Raw genomic sequence first — 26,980 nt, forward strand, 5'->3', positions numbered from 1 at the left:
GAAACAAACTACAGAGACACCCAACTTTACCTGCCTACCAAGATGGCTAACTCACCTAGCTAGTCTTCAGTGGCTTGCCAAGCGCGAGGCATCTTTAAATGCCCAACTCAATGCATCACCAAAGACCAGGACTCTAGTCAACTGCGAAACACTGAAGCATACCCCCCACTCCCTGGCACCCTGGCGCAACATGAAAGTGAGACTCCCTGGGGGCTCGTCCAGGATCGTAACAATGCGTTTACCGATATCTTGCAAAATTACAATTTTCTTGTCTGTAGTTTTGAGGAAATTCAATAGTAACTCATACAGAGTTGCAAAGATGCAAACAATTACTCATCCTTGTCAATGTTCTGTTGACATTGACTATGACTCCAACCAGATTGCTGTAAAGCTGAATAATCAAGATAACAAGACATCAGTATACAAACTGTAAAATGCAAATTAAAAATACCTGCAAAGCTGATTATATTGTATACCCCATAGCAGGCTTTTCTTCTTTTACTCACAAAACAGCAAAGAAACTGTCATAAAAATGAAGTGTTAACGTCTAAATATGTTGACATACCACAGCAGACGGTTGTGACTGAGACACCAGCTGGTGTTTAGAGTGAAAGCTTAAACTTAGTTTACCATAATGAAGCTCTCACAGGGAGGCAATGGACTCCTCATGCCATGATTCTTTACTTGGCTTCTTAACACTTCCAAACCTGAAACATACACACAAGGATTTCTGGGACAAACAAGATCTCCCTGGTCGCAGCTACAAAGTAGCACTGGGTGTGTTTGCACAGCTTGAGAGGACTCCGCTAAACAAATGACTGACGATTTGTTGCCAACTTGCATGAGTCTAACAAAACAACAACAAAAAAATCAGCGTTTTAGGGTGCCAAATTGTCTGAGGATGGGTAAACATAATTTTGCCCTCTCTCTGTTGGACATACTGTTTGTTTATAGCTTGCTTCTTCAGGAGAGCAAGTCTGTTCAAAGACAGTTAGAATAAAAAACTTGAATAAAAATGAGCCTCTTATGGCTCACAGCAAGCATACCAGTATCTGTTGCAAAGGACTGTGCCTTGCTCTTCTTTGCCCTTAATGACAGCATCTCACAACTCTAACTGTGCTTCACATTTTGAATCGAGGCTGTACTGACTTGCCACAAAGAGAAAGTGGACTTCACTCATTGTTTTGAATCAAATCAACTGTCTGCCAGCTGACAGCTTCAGCTTGTTCAACTTTCAGCTCTACTTTATCATCATAGACAGAGTTTAAGGCACCCAAAGCTAAACCAAGTCAGGCAGAGACAGTTTTATTTAGCACCAAATTGTAACAGAAGTTATCTCAGGGTACTTTTCAAACAGTGCAGGTCTAGAACACACCATTAATAATCCAAGCCTCTCAATTGGGGGACAGCCCTTCCAGCATGTGTGCTTCTTATGGAAAGCTTATCTTTAATCAAGAATTTACAAAATCTACAAAATGCCCCAAAAATCTTACCCATGAAAATCTACTTCTTTGGTTTTCTACACTTGCAAATCCCAAAACAGAAGCTCAAAGATGAGTTGTATGCTAGTTGGCAGCTGCTTGAGGCAAAAACTGTAGAATCCAGCTTCTTCATACACCTAGTATACAGATAAAGTTAAAACTTAGAACACATCATTCTCACATCATTTATCCTTTTTTTTTTTTTTTTAAACCATTGTTTATTCGGGGAGGTTTCACTGAGAACAATGCTCTCTTTTTTCTTTTCTTTTCTCTTCTTAGGAATCCCCTGCTTACATTCACACCATTACATATTCACACCTACAAGAAGCCTCTGATCTGCTGGCCACTGAGTCATTCGGCTCAATGATCTGACTTGTTACTTACATCACATGAATGCATCACATGTTCCTTTAAGAGTCCATGTGATTGATAAATTTCATACAAATAGAAGCAAATCTGTTATGAATGCACCACAAAGGGCCTATTTTATTATAAGAATCAACTTTTTGTATCATTTTGGCGTCACTCTGTCTTTTTCAAGGCTTATGTTGCTCTGTTTCAGATTCTCCTTCCAGAATATCCAGTTTGCAAATACTCAACGGATGAAGCATCAGACAGGACGAAACCATCAATCAAAGTACTGTCAGACCTTCTGCTTTTCCTTCCGTCCTGCTGGTCTGTGTTGTCTCTTGACTAATTTTAGCACCTCAGCCAGCATTAATTGTCCCACATTTAATTGAGTTGTCCTCTTAATGGAACTGATGTCTACCTGTTTTAAGGACTTTGCCCTGTGAACATAGCAGTGTTACTGTGTGATGTAAAAAAAAAAAACAAAGAAACAATTATCATGCGTTACCATGTCCAATTCACCCAATTGGGCTGTGAAAACAAAGTGATTGATCCATTCACCTATTATAGACTATTTATCCACACAAAGCTTAGTTAAGAAATGCAGTGGTATGTGGGTAAATATTCTAGCCATGCTATAAAACCTTTTAATGGTCAGATTTTGCTATGTCAGAGTTTCAACTCCATGTTCCTTTTTTTTGTCCAAATACTCTGTGAGAACTGTTTGTAGTTTTTTGTCCCCACTCATTTACACACATTATTGGATGACATTAAAAATGCCTCTGATAACATTCTATCATATACATAAATAATAGTGCCAAATTAGCAGTATTGTAGTGTATCGATTGGGTGTATGAAGAGAACACACACACACACACACACACACACACACACACACTCACAAAGAGTAGTTTATTTTTTGTGAGAGCGGACCACCTCAAAAAAGGATAAAGGAAGAGAGGGAGGGCAGATGTCAGACTTAGTATATTGCAATATTCAAGCTCAAAGGCCAGTCAAGATTGATATTGCCTCCTAAATGTTTGCCTGCTCTGTAATATTGTGCAATGCCTTGCATCAGCTAGTAAGCTCTGAAAAGTAAGTTTGCTCAACACAAGAGAGGTAAAATGATTTAACCTGTGATTTGTATTATTTCAGAGAATATATTTCAACTTGCAATTTCACAAGTAATTCAGAGGGTACAATGAGATGACAATCAGTGAGACCAACAGAGACTACGGTTAGGGGAAGCATATATTCTCTGAATACATAAAATTGTGCTCAATGAGTTATGATAAACGCTCCTGGGCATAAACTGTTATAAGTTGCTTTGTAGTCTCAGTGGAATTTTATTTTGATGTAATGTGTTTGTTGGTGAAGTGATGACTAACTGCTTGACTAATTAAAAGCCCATGCCCTAACCTAAAGCTATAAATGTGTATACCAGCAATAACTGTATCTTGTTGTACCTCAGCAAAATTAGAATAAGTTTGAAGTGGTCCACTGAAAAAAAAGAGAGAGAGAGAGAGAGAGAGAGAGAGAGAGAGAGAGAGAGAGAGAGAGAGAGAGAGAGAGAGAGAGAGAGAGAGAGAGAGAGAGAGAGAGAAGACGAATTAACAATTAGACACTGAATGCAATGTTTTATAATCCATCCCATACTTTTATGCAGGAGCCCATTTGTCACCCTCTCAACCCCGCAACTCCCTTGAGCTACAGTTGTCTAATAGACGTAAACGATAAAGTTGCACTTAAAACAGCAGAGACAAACAAGGGAGCTCATTAGAGCAGAGATCCAATAAAATGTTTACTGAAGAGGCAATAGCCTATATCATGACTTCAAATGATAAAATAATAATACTGCTTTGTCATTTTCTTTTAAGGTTTGACAACATGGCTTTTTAGCCTCAACTGAACAATTTTCTGATATCATAACATCACTCACTCACATGACTCTGTCCTCCATTGTTGTGCAATGAAAGGAAACTATGGAAAAAAGGATAGAGTAAGAACTAAAAGGAAGCAGGGAGCATCTTAAAACGTCAACAGCGATTTTTTGTTGTGGGCTAGATGCCTAGATGTAAAAGCCAGAAATATTGGCAGCTGATGAAACAATCACTGCATCATTTCTGTTGATCAAAAAACAAACCTTGCAGATAAACCCTGGAAACAGAGTTTTGGACATCAATGTTGTCATGCAATGAAAGCTATATTTATTTCCTCTTTAATAATCAATAAATAAGTGTATGCATCAGCCAAATACATCTGAAAAACTGTGTTTCTGCTTCGTGTCCATTTGTACTTTGATTCTGAGAGGTTATCCTGTGATTAAAGAGGTAATTAAAGGGTAAATTGTGTCTATGGGCCAAAAGTTTTTGCAAGCCTTTACAGTAGAACTTGTTTCTGTCTTCTCCACTACTCATTAAGACACCCGTTACGGCATGATAAACCCATCTATAGCAACTGTAATGTAATGTGTTTCATCAACAGCACAGCATATCCCCTTTGGGACTGTGGTGGCAGGAGGATAGCCATGTGGAGCCTGATTATCCAGGGAACATGAGAAATTAAGTGTGCTGAGAGTACACAATATCCTCCTCTGAGTCTCCTGCCTGTCATGACTTCCTCTTATCTTTCTTCCTTCCTATTCTTCCCCCTCACCTGGCAGCTTCTCAGAGTATACCTATTAATATACAGTGGCTCTGCACCTTGTCTTCATGTTTTCTAAGTGGCACAACCCATGACCAAAAACATAAAAAAAAAATTTAAAAAAAACTGGGATAAGAAACACAAGACTTTCTCCCGTACTCTACTTTTTCCTCCTACATATTCATCCACGGCTAATTACGTTCATACTAATCAATCAACACCTGTTAATAGCAGGAGAGGCAAGAAGAAGAGGATGAAGGATCGCTTCCCTAGTGCTCATACCAAAGAGAGAACTGAGTGGAAGCTGCTTAGGAGCTGACTATATACACAACAAGCCTGACTTTGCGTAACATGTGATAAAATTAGCATCACCATGATGCTAAAGCACAACAGAGTAATGCAGTAACCTAGATATATATTTTAGTACAGGGAGAGGTTATGTGCCCAAATGTATCCTTGTATAAATCTACTGTTTTATGTATTTGTTCCATTCTATTCATCTTATTCAACTTCCAGTATAGCAACAAAAAGAAAAAAGAATAAAACATATTCCAACTTTTTTGACTGGTAATGTGATTGAGTTATGATTCACAATTAGTGTGAATGATTATTGTTTTTCATTGCTATGGAAACAAACTTTTGAAAATCCCCTTATCACATGTATCAAACCTGCTGTGAGAGAGATATTCTTATTAAAATAAGGGTTAAAAAGATAGCTACCCAAAGACGATGTGCATGAACACACAGTAAGGAGGATCCTCCTGTTTGCTGCTATGTATAGCGATATAAAGAGAAGGGAGGGGATTGCTGGAAAATCAACTGGAAATTAGCTAAAAATAACAAAATGCATTTTGTCTCCAACTATCAGCGTATGTGAAGTGTGAACTTGAGGTTTTAAGCTTCAACATTTCAGTTGTATATGGTGAATACTGGACCACGATTGGCTCCCAAATTGTTTGTGCTTAATCGTGCTTCTAGCCAATGGGGTCTTCCTCTTTAAAAGATTTCCGAGATCTTAACCCTGATTAAGTAATGTGAATAAAACGCACTGAGTACAGTTGAACAGAACTTAAGTTTTTGCTGTGTTTCTCGTCTGTGTCCACACACACCAGACAAAACCCCCAATGCCACCCACAGTATTACGAATTCTGTTCCATCACGAAGACTGTGTAGTCTTCGCCTTATTGGGAACCTTAATCTGCTTTGTTTGTGCACGGACGGGGGACAAAGATTCTATTAAAGAGATTAAATTGTTTCCATAGCCAACTGAAGCATCAAAGGCCAATCAAATTGCAGCCCCTTACTTGAGTGGGTTTCACTAAAGTCACTTATTTGTCCATTTCATCATGCTAATGGCAGAAGCCATCATCCCATTATAGCTGCACAGCTGAGCTAGGTTAAACAAATGCAGTTTGTTTGAGGTCGCACTACCTCCAAGTCAGGTCTCCCTGCTCTGCCCCTGTACATCACAACAAATCATCAGCTTGTCTATAACTACTCTATATAAGCAACCCTCTGAACCCTGCTGCATCAACTACCTCTTTACTCACCGGCACTCAAGGCAGAAGTGTCCTCTTTTCAGTGTCCTTTTGTTCTCCCTTATCAAAAATTCCCTCTCAGGCAGTAGCCTATCATGGCAATAAAATCGGAATTTTTGGGGGATCAATCAAAAATCACTTTGTTCTTTAACTGAGTTTGTGACAAGCATATAAAGTCAACCATCTGACTGTATAATCTCGGTATGCAATGGACCATTATGCAAATAACTGTCTTAAATGACCAACTGAAGAAATAAAACCGTTCAGAACCTTCTCCTAACAAAGTCTGCGACAAACAGCATCGAGATCATTTTGTCATAAATGAGCCCAAATGGGTTCTGCTTTTGGAAAACTGATGGAGTTCATTAACAATCACTGTTTGCCTGGTAGTTACATCAAACACTGGCTTGTAAGCTGTAAGACCTTTCAAAATAATAACTCCATCATGCCTAATAGACTCATATCTTGCAGACATTTTACATAAAGCTTACCGTTCATCATAGCCAACAGAACACTAGGCTCATTTCTATTACCATTCCGCTGAACGAAGGTCTTTGTCTATAATGAGTCCTCATTCCCTAAGCCCTACAGTAACCACACAATCACTTGTGTCAACAGAAGGGAAATCCATTTCATCAGGACGTCCAGTCAGTGCTTCATTACCATACACAAGAGCAACAACTGTGCAGCCATGTAACTCCTGAGAGCTGCTGCCGATTGCTAGAGTTCAGTGCATTTGAAGAGAGAATTTTCATTATAACTGTACAATAGATAAAGCATGTTCAATTAAAAAATCGTAACAGGTCAGTTCATCTTCACAGTGCCAAATTGCATAATTCAACTTCTCCAGCACCATAACATGTAGTGATAATATGTAACGGGAAGACACAGCGGAAGTAAGGCTACTTACTTACGTCTATTCCAGTTATGAGGAACCTCATAAGACATGATAAAGGTCAAGAATCAGTTAGTACCCATGTACATGCACGTATAAAAACCACAGACTATCAGCAAGTTTTTTTTTGTTTTGTGTTGTTTTTCTATTAGTGAGCATTCAGCTGTCCTCTTTAAGGTCAGGGCCTGTGTGGTTAGATGCTTCTTGTAACTGTCCACTAGTTGCATTACAACAAATTTTCTTCCCAGATCTATTGTATTTTTAGTTCAAGTTTTCAAAAGTTATGTTGTATTGAATTTGTCCCCCATTTGTTTCAATCAAGGAAAGGCTGCCATTATAAACCTGGTTCATTATAGATGATTGAAAAGGTCTCTGTGACAGTAACTCAAGTTGATTTCATAGGATAGTGTGAAGGTTTTCCGGTTCAGTGAAATAAAACACAATTTGGGTGCAAACAGTCCAAAAATCACCTAACATTGAAAAATGTAGCATATAAACTGTTATATGAGGATAAAATACATTAAAAATACAAATACAAATTTTACTTGTAATTGCTATCATTAACCTTCATTTGTGCACAGCACAAACACAGACAATTTATTTCAAAAGGATAAAGGATAGTCTCTGAAGGAGAGGTCGGGCTTGAATTTATCAAATTGTCTTACCCTGTATGATTAGGACACTAAATTAAAAAAAAAAAAAACTACTGCATTTTTTCAATTTCATTTCTTTTTAAAGGACATTCTCAGAGACACACAAACATATATTTGGAAAAACTAACAACAGCTTTCCAAAAAATACTGTGGCTAACTGAGTGTTTCACTGATTTATTTTCATGAGGCAGATGACTCTTGGATCTGAGAAAATGAAAACAAAGGCATGATTCTTTTTAATTAACCACATCATCTGAATGCTTCTGAGCATCATGGTTGTTGTCCTGCTGAAACCTTCAGCGCATGTTTGAGTCCCTTCAGCTAATGCTCTTATAGATTCTTTGGGAGCATTATTTTGTAGTTTAGGAGAGGCATCTCTTCTTATAATTATTCCTACACAACATAGTTAGAAGCGAACCTTAGAAAATGTAAAACTGGGAGAGAAACCCCAGTTATTTTAAAATGCACTAAAAAAAGACAGTTGAGAGCTGTTTTACGAGCTCAGCTCTTGGTCACAGCTGTGACAGAAACCTGTACATGCTCACAAATATTGAATGAACTGCCCTGGGTTATGGGAAGTATATTCTCATTTAACAATACTCAGCAAAGATTACAGTCTATCATTGCAGTTGCTTAAAGGATCTCTTACATGGCGCGACTTTTATGTTTAGCAAAAAGAGCACAATTGTGGGAAAGGGACAATTTCATATCTCCACTAAGAACTCATATACAAGGTGGAATTCTGACAGAGACTTAGTCACAGTAACACTGCATTGGATTACTTTATTTCTGCTCCAACACCACTACATATTCTGGGCAGCATGAATTTATTTTAACCACTGCATCCCCTCTGAAGAAACAAGGACTGTGAAGCTCAAGCATTAAATTATCAAATGGAGTGTCTGTCGGGTGAAAGAACAAGAAGAACACATCCTTCAAAGAAAATACCCCTGCTAAAATGTGTGCTTTATATTCCTTTACTTACCTGTAACATTATGTTGCTCATTATCTACGCCATTACCATTATACATAGGAAGCCATTATAGAGAACCTTGCAACTGCAAGCCTGTAACCAAGTAGCTCATCAGTATTTCTGCTAAGGTGCACACTTTTCTCGGCTCAGGTCATACATGGCTTGCATTTGTTTGTTCCTGCGTAGGTTTACAGTATATGCAGTAACAAAGATAAACGAACAGAAGCGAAAATGAGGAAACTGAGGAAAACATAGGGGGAACAGAAGCAGGGAGAATGGAGTGCTGTTCAAAGAGGGGTATTGTGAAGGCCAGTGAATTGCCTGTAGGCGACTACGCAGGGCACACTGCCTGAGGATTGTGCAGAGAAACAGTCAGCAGTCAGGGGTTGATTTCTCCAACGCTCTCCTCTCACCCGTGCTTCACTCTGCCAGTAAAGAGTCTCAACCAGCATCTCCCTACATTCTCTTACAGATCTAAGAACTCACTCCTTCTTTTGTGCATACAACTACACAGCTGCACACATGCCGTGTCTCTGCATCTCCACCAAGGCTGAAAAAGAAGCACCGCCATACTTTCACTCCTTTTATGGTTATATGGTCTAACATCTGAAACCAGCATCTCTTCCTTTTTAAACTGTTTCATTGTGTTCCAAAATTATGTTTCAATTCCAAGCACAAAATTGGACATTTTTCTGAGCAGATGCTGAAATTCTGTAAGAAGCCTTGGAATTTCCAGTTGTCACCTCAAACAGTTCATGGCAGCAGAAAAAAAGCCAGCCAAAACCAGCCCAGTCATCCGACTTCTCAAACTCACTCTGCCATCAGACAAGTCAGCCATACTTAGGTGGAGCCACAGTGCCCCCTACAGGTCTACACATTCACAACTTTTATGAGCACTGGAGCCATTCATGTGTCGGTCAGCCTGCTATGTTACCTGTTAAATGAAAGCATTACCAGCTTTACACTGCTATAAAATATCTTATTCATCTATCTCTCAAACACACACACACACACACACACACACACACACACACACACACACACACACACACACACACACACACACACACACACACACACACACACACACAGGTACCAGTAGTCTTGGTCCTGGTGGTTGAGGTGATAATGGAGGCCTTTTATCCAGCTGTGCAAAACAGCAGTAGTATGCTGTGAATGTTAAAGTGAATAGAATGCTCCATGACATTTAAAAATAAATAAATAAATATCACTGGTAACAAAAGACTTTGATTTTACAGTAAATGACATTCTGTTATATCAATACTGGTTGCAACTGATGCATTAGCTGAATAGGCTACTCTGACATGCCCTGGAAATATTGGCTCTTGTCCAAACTTTGCTGAGTAACACAGTTCTCAGCTTGTGAACTGCAGATGTTAGGCAACACACATTGATTGCACATCTACGTGACACACACACACACGCACAAGCAGTGGCAGGCCTTCTCATACTGTCTGCGTAGGGGTAAGACGTGAGTCACATATCTTCTCAGAAAACACACAAGTTCTTTTGTTTTACAACAAGAACACTTTGTTTTTGCCATGACCACCCTTAAACCACTAAAATACTTGTGTGGCAAAGGTTTCTGTTCTCACAGAAATAATGCAGATATTTGTTTTTAACCACTTATTTTCCCCTCCATATTCAATACATGACTTCTACAGTTACTAATATCATCAAAATATCCACACCTGTGGGACAAAGAAAGAGTAACAGACGATGATTGGATACTCTTTCCCTACGGCCCTGTCTGAATACCCTCTCAATTACTAACAAGCCTGATGGATGTGAGCTGGTGTGTGCAGCATAAGGCAGAGTGTCTTGAAATGTTTATTTCAGGACAGGGAGGGCTGGATAGTTGAACAAAGACTAGAGGAAGGGGGTAGAAAGAAAAACAGGAATACAAACAGCAACTTTCTGACCTTGACAATCATGAGTTAAGTTTTCTGTCCACAGGACAAGTGTGGACCTGACCTGAATGACGGACCTATTTGTGAGTGCCTGCAACTGTCTCTAAAGACACAGAGTCTGTTTCATGGCCTCAGCATCACTTTGTGGGGTGCGTGCTGTTTGTTTTCGAGTGTGAGTGTTTGCGTTAAAGAGACAGAGAAGGTGTGGGCTGGGTCACATAAACTGTGACGGGGAAGGAAAGGGAGGCACATCTCCCAAATACTCAATACGGTCATACACCATTAGCAGTCCAAGCAACGGGGGAGACATTCCTCTAAGTGCCGGCCGGATACACACTGACAGCACAGATTCCCATGATTACTTTCCATTAGCCACACCTCGTGAAAAATTATTTCTATCTGGAAATGTTGGCACCTTGTGGACCACGGAGATTAGGTAAACAACCTTGTTGCTGACCAAACACTGAGGCCGGCTGCAAGGCTGTTCACAATCTGGACACCAGGAGGAGAGAAATAGAGCTGAAATCAGAAGGAGGGGAAGCTCGCCAGCTGGTTTGTCACCTCTGTTCACATTTAGACCCTGATGGTGAGGAAAACCCTGTCCTTGCGCTGTATCTCTCTCAGAGCCTATACGATTAACTGGACCTTTTAGCGCAGGACCCAATGCAACCCACTCACCAGAGTCATTTCACTGTTCAACAGAGCAGCAAGTTCTCTCAGCCGGGGCAATGATTTTCATTCTTGGTGTGACAGTACAACAATCACAAGTTTGCTCAAGAAGTTACCAGTCTTCTGCCATGGTTTCTAAAGTACTGTGTGTATGTCTTTGTGGAGGTGTGGTTGTATACTTGCATGTATACGCAACTGGCAGCAGAGTGAAAAAGACTACAGAGAGAGAAAGAGAGACCCTGAATTGTAGATATATTGCTGGGAGCACGGCTGCATCACTCAGGGAGGTTATGGCACATGGTGTGAATCTGCAGAGAGACGGATAAACCCATCGAGCCAGACTCTCCAGGGGCTGAGTGTGTTGTGCAGCACATCCAAGGCCTGACAGAAAATCTAATGAGAGTCTGCGATGACAAGAGCCCTGAACAGTAGGAAGCAAAAGCAAAAGCCACAGGCTTTATCAATCATTAAGGGAAATGGAAAAATAGAAAGTGAATTGCAAATTTGACACCATTCGTCTTGGCTGTATGAGCGCATTGTTGAGACACCCTGTTCAGTAACGGTAAACATTTTAGACAGTTGAGTAAAAATCAGGATTTTGGATTTTTTGACAAGAATGTATGGGCTTTCAGGAAGGAGAACAGGAGAATATGTTCTCACATGCTACAATTAGACATCCACAGAACCTTTAAGCTGGGAAGTGTGACAATAAAAAGTCCTTCTGTTTAGAGTCTGTCTTTGTACCAAGAGCTCAACGAGAAATGCAAAGCCTGCAAAAGCCTTCTGCTTTGCAGGCTAAAATATTACCATAGCACTCAGACTCATTCCCTAATAAATAAGGCAGTACTCTCCATTAAGGCTTGTGACTCAAAGAAGCATATAATATTCTCTGGACATTACACACCATAATCTTGCAGTATTGCCAGGCTGCCACAACCACCAAGGTTTTCAATAAGCAGAAAAGGATGAACCACAACCACTACATACTTCCCTCACCATATAATATATATCTATCTATGTTTCCAACAGGGCTTCAGCTATTGTTGCAACAATTATTTTTATCATCGACTAATCAGCCCGATTTTTTCATAATGAAATGTTTAGGCTATAAATTCTCAAAAAAATAGCTCCTATAGAGACATCTTCAAATTAGATATTTCGTCCAACAGTCAAACAACAAACATTTAGTATCGTAAATGAGGTTAGGACATAAAAGTCGTTAAATTTAAGAAGCTGGAACCTGAACCTGACATGTTTGCTTGAAAAATGACTGAACCTTATATTGCCAACTATTTTGATATTTACTTAGCTGTTTCAGTCTATAAGATTTAGTGGTACGTGAATATTGTTAGATGATTCAAATAGTTCTTGTTTTTACTGAAATTTCACCTCAAATATCTTTATAACATTATCCATGTCATATTCCTGTTTCATTTTCTGATTATAACACAGTATGAAATAAAGTTCAGGTCAATAGCAGTCGTGATTTAGATTTAGTAATTTAGAATTTTGTTTTCTTGAATTCTCACTTGGCATATGGGTAAGCTTGACTTAATCAACTGACTCATAAATTGGCCAGGATTTAAGCTGGACATCACAACTGACTTGATACCAATGATACATAAAAAATTGTTGTGCCTCTACATGTTACCTGACCACAGAAAAATGTTTTATTCTGCTCAGTGTGGATTAGGTCATGTAGCCTTCTGCACTTTACATAATGCATAACTGACCATGAAGTAAACAATGTGTGCCAAGCAACCCCACAAGCAAACAATGTCTGAACTGACTGCATATCAAAAAACGTATTCAAGTCAATCTCCACAGGATCGTAGCGTTCTGCCCTCTGTGGGTCACCGCTCTCATCAAACCTGTGATGACTGCAGTGTGAGCCGCTCCATACAACTGAATACCAATTGCCTCTCTCACAGTCATCTCAGCCCCTTCAGGTTCTTTATAGCATTCATAACCAGATTCTCTGTGCACTCTAAATTGGCTCCTGTAAAAAATGATCTAATACAGAAAGATGGGAAAGGTTTACAGCGGGTAATGGATTAGGAGTCAACCCCTGTGCATAATTACCACAGTCATCATGATAAGAGAAGTCCTCTCCACTTCACAACGCTATCTTTACGACCTCATTTTGGTCTGGGAGGGATGGTGACACTCACGTGAACTCCATGCACAAAGACAAGGAGAAAAATGGAAGACATTATCTTGTGTTTGTCATGTAAAAGTAACAGTAATGATATGCATTAAATTTAAAATCCAGTTTGAACGTCCTTTCAACTTTTACTGAACCCTGCAATTTTCTGTGAAAGATACCTTGATTAACTGCGATAGTCTCCTCTTTCCATCATTGTCCGATACTCATCCAAAGATATATACCAAAGACGTGGGCTACTCAAGGATCAATGAAAGTCCTGAGTATCTGTTAGGGTTGTGTGATATGTTGATGCATCTTGTAACAATGCAAAAAAAAGCATATCTTTTTATATCATGCAGTCCAGTCACAATCTTTACTAAGTATACGTATCTATTGACGGTTGTACAATGCTTTGTGTTCTTCATCATGGCGAGGCCGCAGGCAGGAAGTCTGCACATAAATAAACATGGAGACCAGTCAAGACGAGGAGAAAGGACATGGTATGGGTATTAAAGGTCTGAAACCAAAAAAACATATTTTGCAAATTATGCCACCGCAGACTGATCGCTACAATGGACTCAAACACCACCAACTTCTTTTACCACCTACACAAGCATCATGTCAAACAGTACAGGGAGAGCATAAGGATGAAAAAGAAAAAAAAAAGGTAACAAACCTCAGGCTTGGACACTGAAAAAAGAAGGAAGCTTTTTCTCACAGGACCCCATAAAAAGGAGAAAAGTACCTTTTATTTGTTGCATATATAATTAAAAATGTTATGACAAACCGGCCTTAATGTTTAGTTGACTGAAAATTAACCTTTCTACAGAAAAATATAATTTGTACATTTGGGCTTAAAGCCTTCCATACTCAGGGAGAGAGTATCCCAGATAGAACAGTTTGCACTGTTTTCACCTAAAATGCAATCTAAACAGTGTTCTGAGTAAAGAAAGAACACTCCCCTCTCTGTCATCCTGTTTCCTGTCTAAGTCTTCAGCTGTTCTAGCAATAAAGCCAAAAAGGCCAAAAAAATAAATACTTCAGAATGAGATCCACTACTGTGTCATCCATTTTATTCCCCATTCTGTTTTCTTAAAACAGCTAAGGGAGGATAACAGGAAGCATGGGAATTGTTCTGACAATATTTTGTGGCGATTGGTGGCAGACAGGGCAATGCAAGCTCATTCTGAAGAGAAAGCGGAGTCGGGCCATCTGCCGGGGCTGGATGCTGCAGCCCAGTCCACCTTGTCATGATCTGGCCACGTTGCCCTACACACCTGCAGTTAACTGATTGTCACTGGGGCATCTCCTGTCCCGCTTTCCCCAGGCTTCCACTCAGGTGACAGTTTGAGCACCTCCTGTCCAACCTCCGGCCAAACAGAATTAAAGAAGAATTAAAAACTCAATGAGCCTAATAATTAAACTTTAATGGAGGACATAAAGCAACCTGACACCCCCTAAAAACTATAGGCAGCCACCATAACAGCAGTACCAAGCTGGTCTGTGTTCCCTGAAATTACAGACATTTCTCCTTTGCAACCCACATATTGCTGCTGTCACAACACAACCATGTTGCACAAAGTCTCAATGTGCCTTAGCTTATGAAATGCATTCAAAATGTTATGTGATAAAATTAAAACAGCACATGTCGGCTGCAAATAAGCTACAAACAGTCCAGGTGAAGGAAGATTGCGAAAAGTTGAAATTTTGGAGTCACTCTTCATTTCCATGAGCTACAGCTATTGCCTTTTGAAAACAATAGATAAGAGATCAACATTTAGGTGGAAGATATGCTTCCTTTCAACAACATGTTTGGGTACGCACAAGGCTACTGAATCCTGCCTCAATTTGCAAGTTGGCTGTGCATGTCCTCAGAAACTATTGCTAAGCAACCACAAGATGCAATAAGCACATAAGCTCTGGCCTTAAGCTACGTTATAATATATAACAAACATTTCAATATTTCCTCTCACATTACAGTATCAATTTATCATATCAGAATACTGAATGGTCAAGGTCAACTGCAGGAACAGTCATGGATCATGCAGGTACGTAGAATAGCAGAAGATTGCAAAGACGACCTGCTCCTGTGGTTACTTTTCAGTTAATGTCCACTGAACACAACAAAGGGAACAAAAAAGTACCCTTCCCTCATGTTCCCAGATATTGTATCACTAACCTTCACATTTAACTGCAATCTGCACAACTCTGCACTTCAAGTCTGACGCCTGTGAGAAAAATACATTCTGATCATTTATTAACCTTCAGACTAATACTTTCACAGTGCTCAAAAAGTCCCACATTTCATGGACAGCAGTCTACTGGTGCCAAGTCTAAATGAAAAACAGCACAAGAAAATGGAAATACTGCAGGCTAGAGAGTGGAAGCACTGAATAGATGAAAGGCAATAAGTTGAACAAACTATCCAAAGATCTTATCAATGTGCATTGCCCAACATCCGCAGTTCACAAGTTTAGAACTATGCTACTCAGCAAAGTTTGGACAAGAGCCACTATTTCCAGGGCATGTCAGAGTAGCCTATTCAGCTAATACATCATTTGCAACCAGCACTGATATAACACAATGGCATTTACTGTAAAATGAAAGTCTATTGTTACCAGTGATAAAGCAATTTTAAAAAATGTCCTGGAGTATTCTATTCACATTAACATTCACAGCATACTGCTGCTGTTGAGCACAGCTGGACAACAGTCCACCACTATCACTTCAACCACCAGGACCAAGACTACTGGTACCGCAGTGATTAGAGAAGCAGTGGGACAACTGCTGAGACCATCTGAAATTTATAAAAGGCTGCAGCAATTTCTTCAACCTTCCAGACCCTCTGACAGCCTGCTAAACAGAATGAATTGCCTCCTAGCCAACATGTAGCTCAGTCAGAGCCCGGACGTCTGGCAGCATTAACTGTTGAACTGAACTGTCTGCCTTTGCTACAATAGTATTCAATATTCAATATTCCCTCCTGAACCTAATTTCTAACTCATATTTCATTTTCTTAAGTCGCTTAATATAACCACACTACTCACCTATCCCTCTGCCCTAACCTTGATTTGATTAAGATATTGACTGTAAACTTAGGGTTTCATGGATCAAATAATAGAACACCATTATGTACCATAAATCAAAATACAAATCCTAATTTAATCTCTAACTAAAACTACATATAAACATCTTACAACAATGCAATTCTGACATATAGCAGTTATCACAAAACTCTGTACTAACAACAAACTTGTATAATGTCTAATAGCCACTACAAGTGTTACATTTGTAAAGGTCAAAATGTTGATGCAGCAAAACAACTGCCATGACATTTAGTCGTGTTTCAGGTTTCTGTTGAAGTGAATCTTGTCTTTTACATGATGTTGACGATGATTCAAAATGTCATGTCACCTTATCCTTAACAGGATGAGTATTAACATAATAGATTAAATCCATCAGCCCTATCTAACAGAGCAGTCTGTTTTTCACATCTATTAATCTTGCATAAATTACAGAGAATTAATTTCACACAAGATGCACACTGTTTGGTAGACTGTAATGTGTGTGTGCATGTATGTGTGTGGAAATACCGCATAAAGATGAAAGTTATAAGACTCCATACACAGTATGTGGTTTGCTGCTGCTATACGGCTATGGTTTAGGTTTAGGTTTTCACCTCTATAGCAACAGAATGATCCAGAGCATCAGCTGCAGAAGCAACAGGTAAAGATTTAGCACCTCTGACTATGTGTGTAGGTTGTGACTGCAGAAAATTACATAACAGCCACGCAAATCTATGCCTGTTTACCCTCTGTAATTCTATATTTTCTTGTACTTACGAAAACGACTCTTCACCAGGCACTCAGCACCAGCACTGAATATAAGTTAATCGTTACAGGAAAAAGATGCCACACTGAAGACAAATCAGATGAAATGCCTATCAGCCACTTCAGATTAATTCCATCATTAACTTTGTGTTTTACTGACACAAGGCAGGAGAAGGAGAGAAAATGAAAAAGGTGGAATTACAAAACAAAAGAAAGGGTAGGACATAATCTAAATGGTCACTTCATTTCAGGCTGTAGTGAAAAGCAGATCACATTTGTCTCAATCACACCCATCAATTGTGCAATGCCTCAAGTAGCAGTACTTTCTGAATCTCAACAGCAGAGGGCAGCCAAGGACAATTTAAAAGCTGAGCTGCCTTCAAGCAGTCAGCACCATCCAACAGCTTTCAAAGGTCAAAGGGCAGATTCTTACCAGCATTGACTATGGCATCCACCTCCAAGACAGTAATATCTCCTTTGTAGAGAGATACTTTGTCAGTCAGCCCTCCTCCACCTGTCAGCTCCTTCCCTTCTTCCTTCTCATTGGCTGAAATCAATAAAGAAAAGTTGCTAATAAGATACACACATTGTTTATTTAAATAGATGCAGTGCAAGTTCATTAAAGGTTTTCAAATGTTCTAGAAAAAGATAAAATCTTCAATTAAATGAGTTGAGGAATATTGAGATAAAGACTTCAAGAATCAATGTATCCATTATCCCAGCATCCTGTACAGCACAACAGCTATTCAAAATACAGGAAACACTATACTGATCTATCAAGTATCTATTCTAGAATTGCTATATAGCATATATTTGACACTTGTAACTAATGTTTTGTACATCTTCCTTATTTCAGACTGAAAAACAGAATTCTAACTGTACGATGTAATGCATGGTAAACATTCTTAGGAACTAGTACGTTCAAGGTATAACTAGCCAGACAAGTTTAGCCATGATTTTGTGCGGAATATACTTCCTCAGTTCTGTTTGATTTTGGTTCTTAAGGAAATACATCAGCTAAGTACTTATTAAGAAGTTGACATTATACCTCAGTTTACTGAATATCAATTGTCGGTTTTGCCCTCATATGGATGTCAAACTGCTTCAACCATAAATAAACTACTTTATGTTTTAAAGCTCTTGTGAGCGCCTTGTTTGCAAACATCGAATTGTCTCATATGTAACACCAGGCACAGATAAGCCAACTACACCTATAACTTTATATTGGCGTTTCAGTAATGTTGTCTTATTAGTAACTTTAGTGTTACCTTTTTATGTTAGATGTAGATGATGTTCTTGATTCTAAATTCAAACATGTTATTCAAAGGCAGAAATGCTCTAAACCTTCTGAGGAATCCGATGCCAAAAACATGCTGCTACAAATTCAAATACGATTTACCCACTGCTTTCAAATACAGACCTGTAATACTGCAATGGGCCAACCATAATGTTACGGTAATGCAAAAATAATTCAACAGCCTAATTAAACACTAACTTTTCCAAAGCTAATTTAATGTACAAGTCTTGAGTCTTCATAAGATTGTGACAGTTTGACTTTTCAAAAACTCTGTTACTGTTGGCTGCCTATATTCAATCTGTGTTGCTACTTGTATGGCTGTGGTTTGTGTCTTTTCCATTTTAAAATAAGGCATTACGTCCTGAGAAATCATATAAACCTTCTATAAATATATTAAACTGTCAGGCTTACCATAACCAACCATTTGTTAAGTTTTGTTTTGTTGTTTTTTGCTTAATCTTGGATAAGGTATACTATAATACTATATACTATACTATATACTATATACTATAATCTCACTGCAACTTTGGGAACCCACATCATGTAAACACCATCACACTGACAAATGCATGTATTACATAAGCAGAACTACTATGCTTTCTCTACATTGCCACACTCTTAAGAGTGTGGATAAATGCACAAGAACAAAATACCTTAGATAAAACATATATCTCATGTAGACACTAGAATTATTGAAAAACTATTTTTCAACTGGGGGGCATAAATACTGCTATGATGTGCCAGTTTATCGGCCATACCACACTAAAAAGACATTCGGTATCTGAAGGAATGAGCCTTCTCTCTTACATTGATTATCCTCTCTCCAGGTTGGAATCTTGTCCAGAGGTATAAAGTCTTGACGACGATACTCCTTGCGTCTCTCCTCCCAATCTAGACGGAGCAGTCTATCTGTGGAAGGAAGAAACGATCAATTTTTAGAGTGAATAAGGCTAATCACACTGAAGAATAACTGAGAAAAGAAAAGAGGAAAATAAACTTGAGACTGGCACAGACCAGGTAATAACAAGTGTAACATTCATTTCCAGTGAATTTCCAGCCACTAACCTTTCACTTCAATCCCCACTAATTTTTTTTTTTTCCTTCCATTGGTCTTGCACCAAACCGTCTCTCAGCACCCTTTCTTTACTTATACTGACCACCACCCACAGTTCTCAGCAGCAGTAGCAAGTCTTGCCTCAATTGAGGTTTGGTCTATATCTAGACTCCTCCTTCATCGCTCAGCTGATACTGCCATCATCATCATCATCACCATCATCACCATCATCATCATCATCATCATCATCATCATCAGTCGTGTCCTGCTCCTGTCTCCTCCCCACCTCCCTGGTGCTCTAAACATTATGAAATGTGTTTCTTAAAGCTGTGATCTTTAATAATGTAATCCTGCTTCATGCATTAAAATGCTCTTCTACCTTGGAGGGTCAAAGTGCAGGATCAGAGATAACAGAGCACCCCTGGAACTGATAGATTCCAAGTTGTGCTCATATGTTTAAATTGGGTTGCTGTTTGACATGAAACACAAGTACTGTAATTGAATGGCAGTCTCCTCCACTTACGCCACCAGTGGTTCTCAGCCGTTTGTCATGGAGACCCAAAACAATGCAGGGTCTCACTCCAATCAGTCATCTCACCGCCAGTTGATTTTGCTCATTAGTCCCTCTTCTCTGCTTGTGAGTGCGTTAATTAATGAAACTGGCTTGAGTGAATGAAATGTGCATACTCTTGTGTCTCCATGGCTCTCAGCAGAGAAGCCCTGCACTATCTCACCCTATTGCCTAAGAATTATAGGACTGAACTTTTTATCCTGTTTGCTGAAGCTCTGTACTGCTCAGCACCATCTTATGTGACTTTATTATTAAAAGTTTGCCAATCGTGTAGCCTAATGTTGTCATGATGATAAAGAAATTTAAACTTTGATACAAAAAAAAACTAAAGCCAACGGCAAAGAGAAACCAGAATTGTGCAGTGAACATTTTTTGCAGAACATTATGATGTCAGAGTGAAGCTGACCATTTGAACATGAAATGCCATCAAGACATCATTTTATCTTACTAGACATTTGTGTAATGTTTTGTAGTAATTAACATAAGAATTACTGAGAAATGTGTCACAATGACCTTGACCTTTGACCACACCAGCTGCAACACCTATCAGCATATTCATAAGTAAAGTTTTGAGCAAACAGCTTCGAACTTCATTTTGATTTATGCTGCACACCTATAAAGTTCTGTGCCTGTGTCTTGTACGGTTGTGCCACTATCGCTTTGACAAAATCGGTCCCCAACCGGTAAAAACTCAAAACTAATCATCTATGTGTTAGTTCCAACTACAAAAGGTGTCACCAGGACCCCATTTTGCCATTACACACACAGAGAGAGAAAATATTACTGGCACACAATGTCATGGCTGGCAAAAAGTTTTAGCTATATGTTTCTGCTTTTTAATTTAACAGCATGTGCTCAGTGCTGGCACAGAAAAGGCACTGAACAAATACCATCACACTGTAATAACATCAATAATATTGAAGATTTTCATTTTCTTTTTTAGTTATTTTATTATTTCTTTAGCTACAACACTTGCGATACTTTTGAATGCTGATTTCATATTGATTTACACTTACAGTATGGAAAAAGTATCAAGTAAGTTTCAAGTTTTAGTATGAATACTTTTAAAGACATTGGTACAGTCCACGTTCTAAGAATTGATCAAATGTTTTTTCAAGACCAATATCAAGGAAAGAGATACCCAATAATTGGACACAATATGGCAGAAAAAAAGCAAAATTTACAGTAACCAGTTACGGAAAGTAAAGAAGTACAATTTCCTCAAGTACAACTGCTGTACTTTTCTTAGATTTTTCCATCTTCTGCTACTTTAAATATCCTCTCCACTAATTTCATTTGATAACTACTAGAGCAACACATTTTTATATGTATTTATTTCATCAGCAAATAGATGTAAAAAAACAAACAAAAAAAAAAAAAAACAGATGCTGATGATATGAAAAACACCAGCCAATGATCAGTATATCCCTACAACATAATCTGTAGTGCAACTTCTGTACTCCAAAGAACTTATTTCAAAACGTATAACTTCTGACTTAAGCTCCTATTAGTAATCTGAACTATGTGCAAGAAAGTGGGAGTGCTTTTTGTGATTCATTTGTTTGGTTTACCAACAAATTCCAACAATAATTGGCAGTCACCACTACGTTGCACAGCTGCGGCTTAATCTTTGTGCTGCTGTGTCCTCACAGTTTGTGTCCTCATGTTCATCTCCACTGACTGAAAAAGGCCTCAACTTCAAAATGTTTCTTGGGGCTGTTCTACAAAGTTTCATCCTAATTATCTGCCTTACTGTGAAGTATTCGCCACATAAATACCCCAGTATGCACAGTATGGACTTTTGGTCACCAAAACCTCTCTGTAAAACACTTAAAGCAAACTAAATGGGATATGACATTACACAAAAGCATATATCAAATTACAACATTAGGCTCTTTTTAAAGCAAAATGTTCGAGCTTTGAAGCCAAGCATATATATCAATACCCTACATTATAGGAACACTGTAATATTTCTTGGAACTATGAGACTTGCCTCTCACAGAAATGAAAGCCTCAAATACTGAGAGTGTTGCTGGTTTTATTTTGGTAAGAAATCAAGCGGTCTTTTGGCAACATACCACAGTAGGTCAGGCTTGTATTAAAGGTATTTCAGCAGTGGGGGATATCTGTCGTATCCCTCACGAATTTTCTCTCCCTCTTGTACATTCCTGTCATTCCCAAGGCTGCTTTTATTCTACATGGATGAATAAAAAGGCTGTTCTGAGGCTGAACACAGCAAAGCTCTCTGTACTACACTGAAGCGCTATGTTGCTCTGCAGAACTTTAAAAGAATCCAAAACTTCAGTTCAGATGTCGAGAGAAAACAATAGGTTTGAAATGGGCTTTATTAAATGTGTCGACAACATTGTGTTGATGGAGTCACAGCATCAGTGACGCTTAGTCCCGTGATTTTCCTGCATTGAAAGGCCAGTCACTGTAATGCCGCAGACATCCCTGAACCACATTCCAGTGAGAACAAAACAAAAGGAGGACTGACTGATGTCACATAACATCGCAGTTTGGGTTGTCCCTTAATACTATTTATATTCCTGTTTCATGTTTCCATATACATGTCTTTTTGATTTAAGAAAGCTCTCCACCTATCCTGGTAGAATATGGAAGCAGGTGCCAACATAACTTAACATAATTTATGTTTGTTGGTTTGACATATTCCAAATACCCAGCCGATACAGACTAGCCCTGGGACAAAATGCTATTTAAAAAATAGTCAAATTAAACTCCTTAAGTTTCAAAATTTTCTTTCATATTTTGTCTCGCCTTGATCTCCTGTTAAAGCAATTTGAGCAAGAGCGGTGTATGCTCAGAATATGAAATCTGATTCACTTTGATGTTCATTCCGTGCTGCTACCTGCTCCAACTGGAGACGGCCAGCTAAGATTAATTATTACCTTTGCTCAGAGAATTTTAATAACCATTATAAAGAATTTTGCCATGCACTCCAAAAAATTAGTCGTGAGTCAGCGGGGCTCGACTCACGACACCGGCTGAACTGCAGTGTTTCAGGAGAGCAACTAATCACCGTAAAATTCAAATGAATAAACCGCCAAACTATATCAACAGTGATTCGACTGAATAAATCTTTGTTTCAGTTCATTTATTGAGGCCACATCCCTTCAGAACAGAACTCAGGGAACAGCAAGTCCACTTCAGCTAATGCGATATGATCAGGTGCAAAGTTAGACCACATACAGCTTGGCTTCTGTTACTAAGTTATTAAACCAGAAGTGGAACAGCATGCACTAGAGCCCGATCGTTGCTCGATTTTTGGGGCCTGAATTGGAAAATCAAAAACCCCAATGTCTTTATACTGGCAGATATATACACGATCGAAGACCCATGAGGTTTTGCAATGGTCCCTCAAATGTGTTTATCAAGCACCCCCAGCGTTAGGATATCTTACAGTTTCACAATAAACTGTGCTGTCTGAAATGACAGTGGTGCACCAAAACTTACTGAACTTACTGGGAAGTTGTCCCAATAGTTACCGCATGAAAACAAAAAAAAAAAAAAACCAAGCAGCCAAATACAACTGTCAGGCTTTATCACAGCAGACATACTGACATGTCAGATCGACCACAGGTGGAATCAACATCATCGATGATGGCTGCATTCCATTTGGTGTTCCCTAGTCTCAAGCGCTGTGAACACTCACTCAGTGACATAAATGAATGTGGTTGCATAAACGGAACGGAGCCACTAATTAATGTGATTAATAAACACCTGTGCAGCACCTGCTATTACAAGTGCCAACTGCTGTATGTCCAAGATGAGCAGCATACAGATGAAGACAGAGCTAGCCTGCCTCCGCATGTTGCTGCACAACAGGTCTATCCCGTTATCTCTGAAAACTGAAAGCACTTGGAGCCACACAGACAAGTTTTCTAGCTAGCATTAAACGCACCTTTCGCCGCGCTGGGGACAGAGCACGTTCCTCTCTATACCTCGCACAAATAAACTATGAATTAGCACGTATTTTTTTAAAGTGCCGGACTCCCCCGTTCCTTTGTTTTACTACGAGTGCTACTTGGCTACAGGGATATGATAGTTGCAGTGGAAGATGTTTCGCAACTCAATGAGCTCCTGTTTGTGTATCGCATAGGTGGAAGGTGAGACATGTTAAAGACGGGTACTCCGGCATGTAAATAAGGACTCGGGAGAAATCAGTCAGACGCTCAAATTTAAGCTAATAAGCTGTCAAGAGGCTCCATATGAACAGTGCTGCTGCGAATGTCAAGCATGCATTACGGCAGCCAAACAGAGGCGCAACATCATTTTAACATGTGTACAGTCACCGTGTGGGTTTACCGAACAGTCTGGGTGAGGTAGAGTCAGCGGAATACGGAGGAGATAATGGAAGTGGCTGTCAATCTTGTGGCATGGTGAGAATTTCATGCTGTCTGCCATGGAGATGATGATAGCCTCATTCCCCCCCCAAAACAAGCCTTACCTTTTTCAGTCTTCCAGTCCTTTTTCTTTTTGCTCATGCTGCCGGAATGATTTGACTTCGAATGGTTGTTTTTTGACTGTGTCAACCCCAGGCTCACAGTGAATGGTGCTCCGGGAAAAAAAACTGAAATGTAAAGTGAAACAGCCTCTGGACGGTTGTCTCACCTGTGAAGCTGTCAAATTTCTATGGACCTCTGAGGGCTCAACCGACCGTGATTGCGCTGTAAATTATGTGTACTAGTTCTGGCCAAGTGATTGGCTGGCGAGAACGGGGAAGTGGGCGTGTGATTGGTCTTGTTGGCGCGTCAATCAGACGCCGGGGCGGCAGGGTAGGTTGTTTCCGGCGGGTCAGCCTCCTGGCGTGTGAGGTGACTCGGACTATTGGGATGCAAACGGCAGAGAGAGGGGACTACTTTCAGTCTCTGGAAGTAAACTTAGCGAGGGAACAGTCCTCTTGTAAAAAAAATAAAATACACAAAAAAATAAATACTTCTTTATAGGTTTATTTTTCGACAATAAACGGCAGCGATTTAGACTTCGATCTCATTGCAGATAAAAGTGCAGGATGCAGGTGCATAGAGTGATATGATATGTAATAGTAACCGACCATATTTCTGCTGAGGTCCAAAATGATATTACCTCTTAATCAACTACTTTAAACTCGTTATTTTGACTATTACTATCATTAAAAGGTGCTATATCATTCATCAACAATATTGAGCCAAAGTTTTTCTTATGATGTTGCCATCCAAAATAACATAATAAGGGAAAGAGCATTTTTTATGATTGTTAACAGGAAACAGGGACGGTTGCATCATCGAGGATGGAAGTGACATTTTATGTGAAGTGAAAGTGAAAGTTAATTTGGTCAGCATGCTCCGGGAAACCTAACTTATTTATTTATGTATTTATTTATTTATTTATTGTCTCTTATTTTATTCTCATTTGTTTCTTTCCATCTTTTAAATGTATTTTGGATTGTATATTTTTAGTTAGTATTGTATCATTCATACTTGTTTCTTGAAAGTGAAGACAGAAAGTGAAATAAAATGTATGTATATAATGTGCTATGTGGTGGTGATTAGAAAAACTAAAGCCACCTGTTTCAACATGCCTTGCTGTGACCCCACCCTATTATTGTGTAATATCCACATCTTAGCAACGGGACAATTATTTTTATGATTTTTTTCATCCAGTTGTTTATGACAAGAATGTGTGACTTTAATAATTGCCACTAAACATGCAAATGGACACATAAGTACAGTTACCTGCCCTTGTGCATAAGGAGAGGACAGTATCTCAGGATAGACCAGATCAGACCAGTATGCAGGCTGTCATAGGCAAGAGGCTGGTTCCAGAGACCACCGTCTGTCATCTGTTGTGTTAGCTCTGCTCCGGTCCAGACCCATCTGCTCCTGAAACCAATGACATTATACAAGAGTGGAAAATATCTGTCATCCAAGCTGTACTCTGATCCAGATCCAGATTTTTTATATATATATATATATAAAATACATACAGTTTACATGTCAGTAGTTCAACCATTACAGCTTTAACGTTTCCATAAATACAATAATAACATTCTCAGAAAACTGTCAGAATAGAAGCTATGTTCCTTCTCCATCTGGGCACATTATATCTTAAAACTCCTATTAATAAGAGCAGAGGATTTATGTTTCCCAGGACCGATGAGGCATATTCTCTCAGTGTTCACCAGCTGTCTCATATTACAGTCAAATTAAAGATCTTTATCTTATTGAGCTGCTGCCCTTTTTAGGAAATTAAGACAAAGTAATCATCTCACACATCTGGCACAGAATCCCATAATTTGTCCTTGTAATATCTTAATTAGTTTCCTAATATGGATTTGCAAAATATTAGAATATCGTATCGGTGTCTGTTCTATTTCTCAACCACAGTGGGACATCCACAGAACTTCCCTCGTCGGAGCTAATGAAAATAGAAATTTCAAGTATCCCCCTTTACTCAATATTTAAACATAGATAATATAGGGATGAAGTGGCAGAGCGGTTTTCCCTCTGTACTACTCAAAGCACACCACTAGATGTCAATCTTGTAACATTACACGCAGCAGTGGATTTTATAAAGAAACTGAGTCAAGTCTTGGAAGAGTAGAGGAGACTCCAAAAACTTCATTTGGCCCTGACTTCTGACCTTTTATTCTGACGTATAAAAAAGTGCATTATATATTTTTATCAGAAAGCATTTCTGTTTACACTAAGTAATATATTACTTACTGTATACTGAAATACAGTCACTTGTAGCATAGGTTAGTTATGATATTAAGGCATCTACATATTCATCGTCCTTAGTCTGAGTATTTTTGCCTGGCAAACTTTTTAGTTTAGCTATTTTAGTACCACTCTTGTCTTTATCCAAAGTCCATATGAGTGCTCCCTCACATTTTTCCTTGACCTTGTGAAGTTTTGCATTGACATTATCTTTTTTGTCTACTCGACTGAG

The 26,980-nt window shown here is 39.0% G+C and overlaps 1 protein-coding gene across 13 annotated transcripts in view; it reads right to left on the reverse strand.

Moving 5' to 3' along the window:
- macrod2 (mono-ADP ribosylhydrolase 2) overlaps positions 1–24,711 on the reverse strand; it is a 421,900-nt gene extending 397,189 nt beyond the window's left edge. For all 13 annotated transcript variants that reach the window (XM_037122855.1, XM_037122864.1, XM_037122863.1 and 10 more), the window contains exons 1-3: positions 24,498–24,711; positions 19,212–19,313; positions 17,541–17,654 (exon numbers count right to left, since the gene is read on the reverse strand). In XM_037122855.1, coding sequence (XP_036978750.1) covers positions 17,541–17,654; positions 19,212–19,313; positions 24,498–24,534 — 253 coding nt within the window. In that variant the 5' untranslated portion in view covers positions 24,535–24,711. The remainder of the gene's footprint in view (positions 1–17,540; positions 17,655–19,211; positions 19,314–24,497) is intronic.
- Between the last annotated feature and the right edge of the window lie 2,269 nt (positions 24,712–26,980).

The sequence above is a fragment of the Acanthopagrus latus genome, chromosome 15, assembly GCF_904848185.1.
Source record: "Acanthopagrus latus isolate v.2019 chromosome 15, fAcaLat1.1, whole genome shotgun sequence".
NCBI lineage: Eukaryota > Metazoa > Chordata > Actinopteri > Spariformes > Sparidae > Acanthopagrus > Acanthopagrus latus.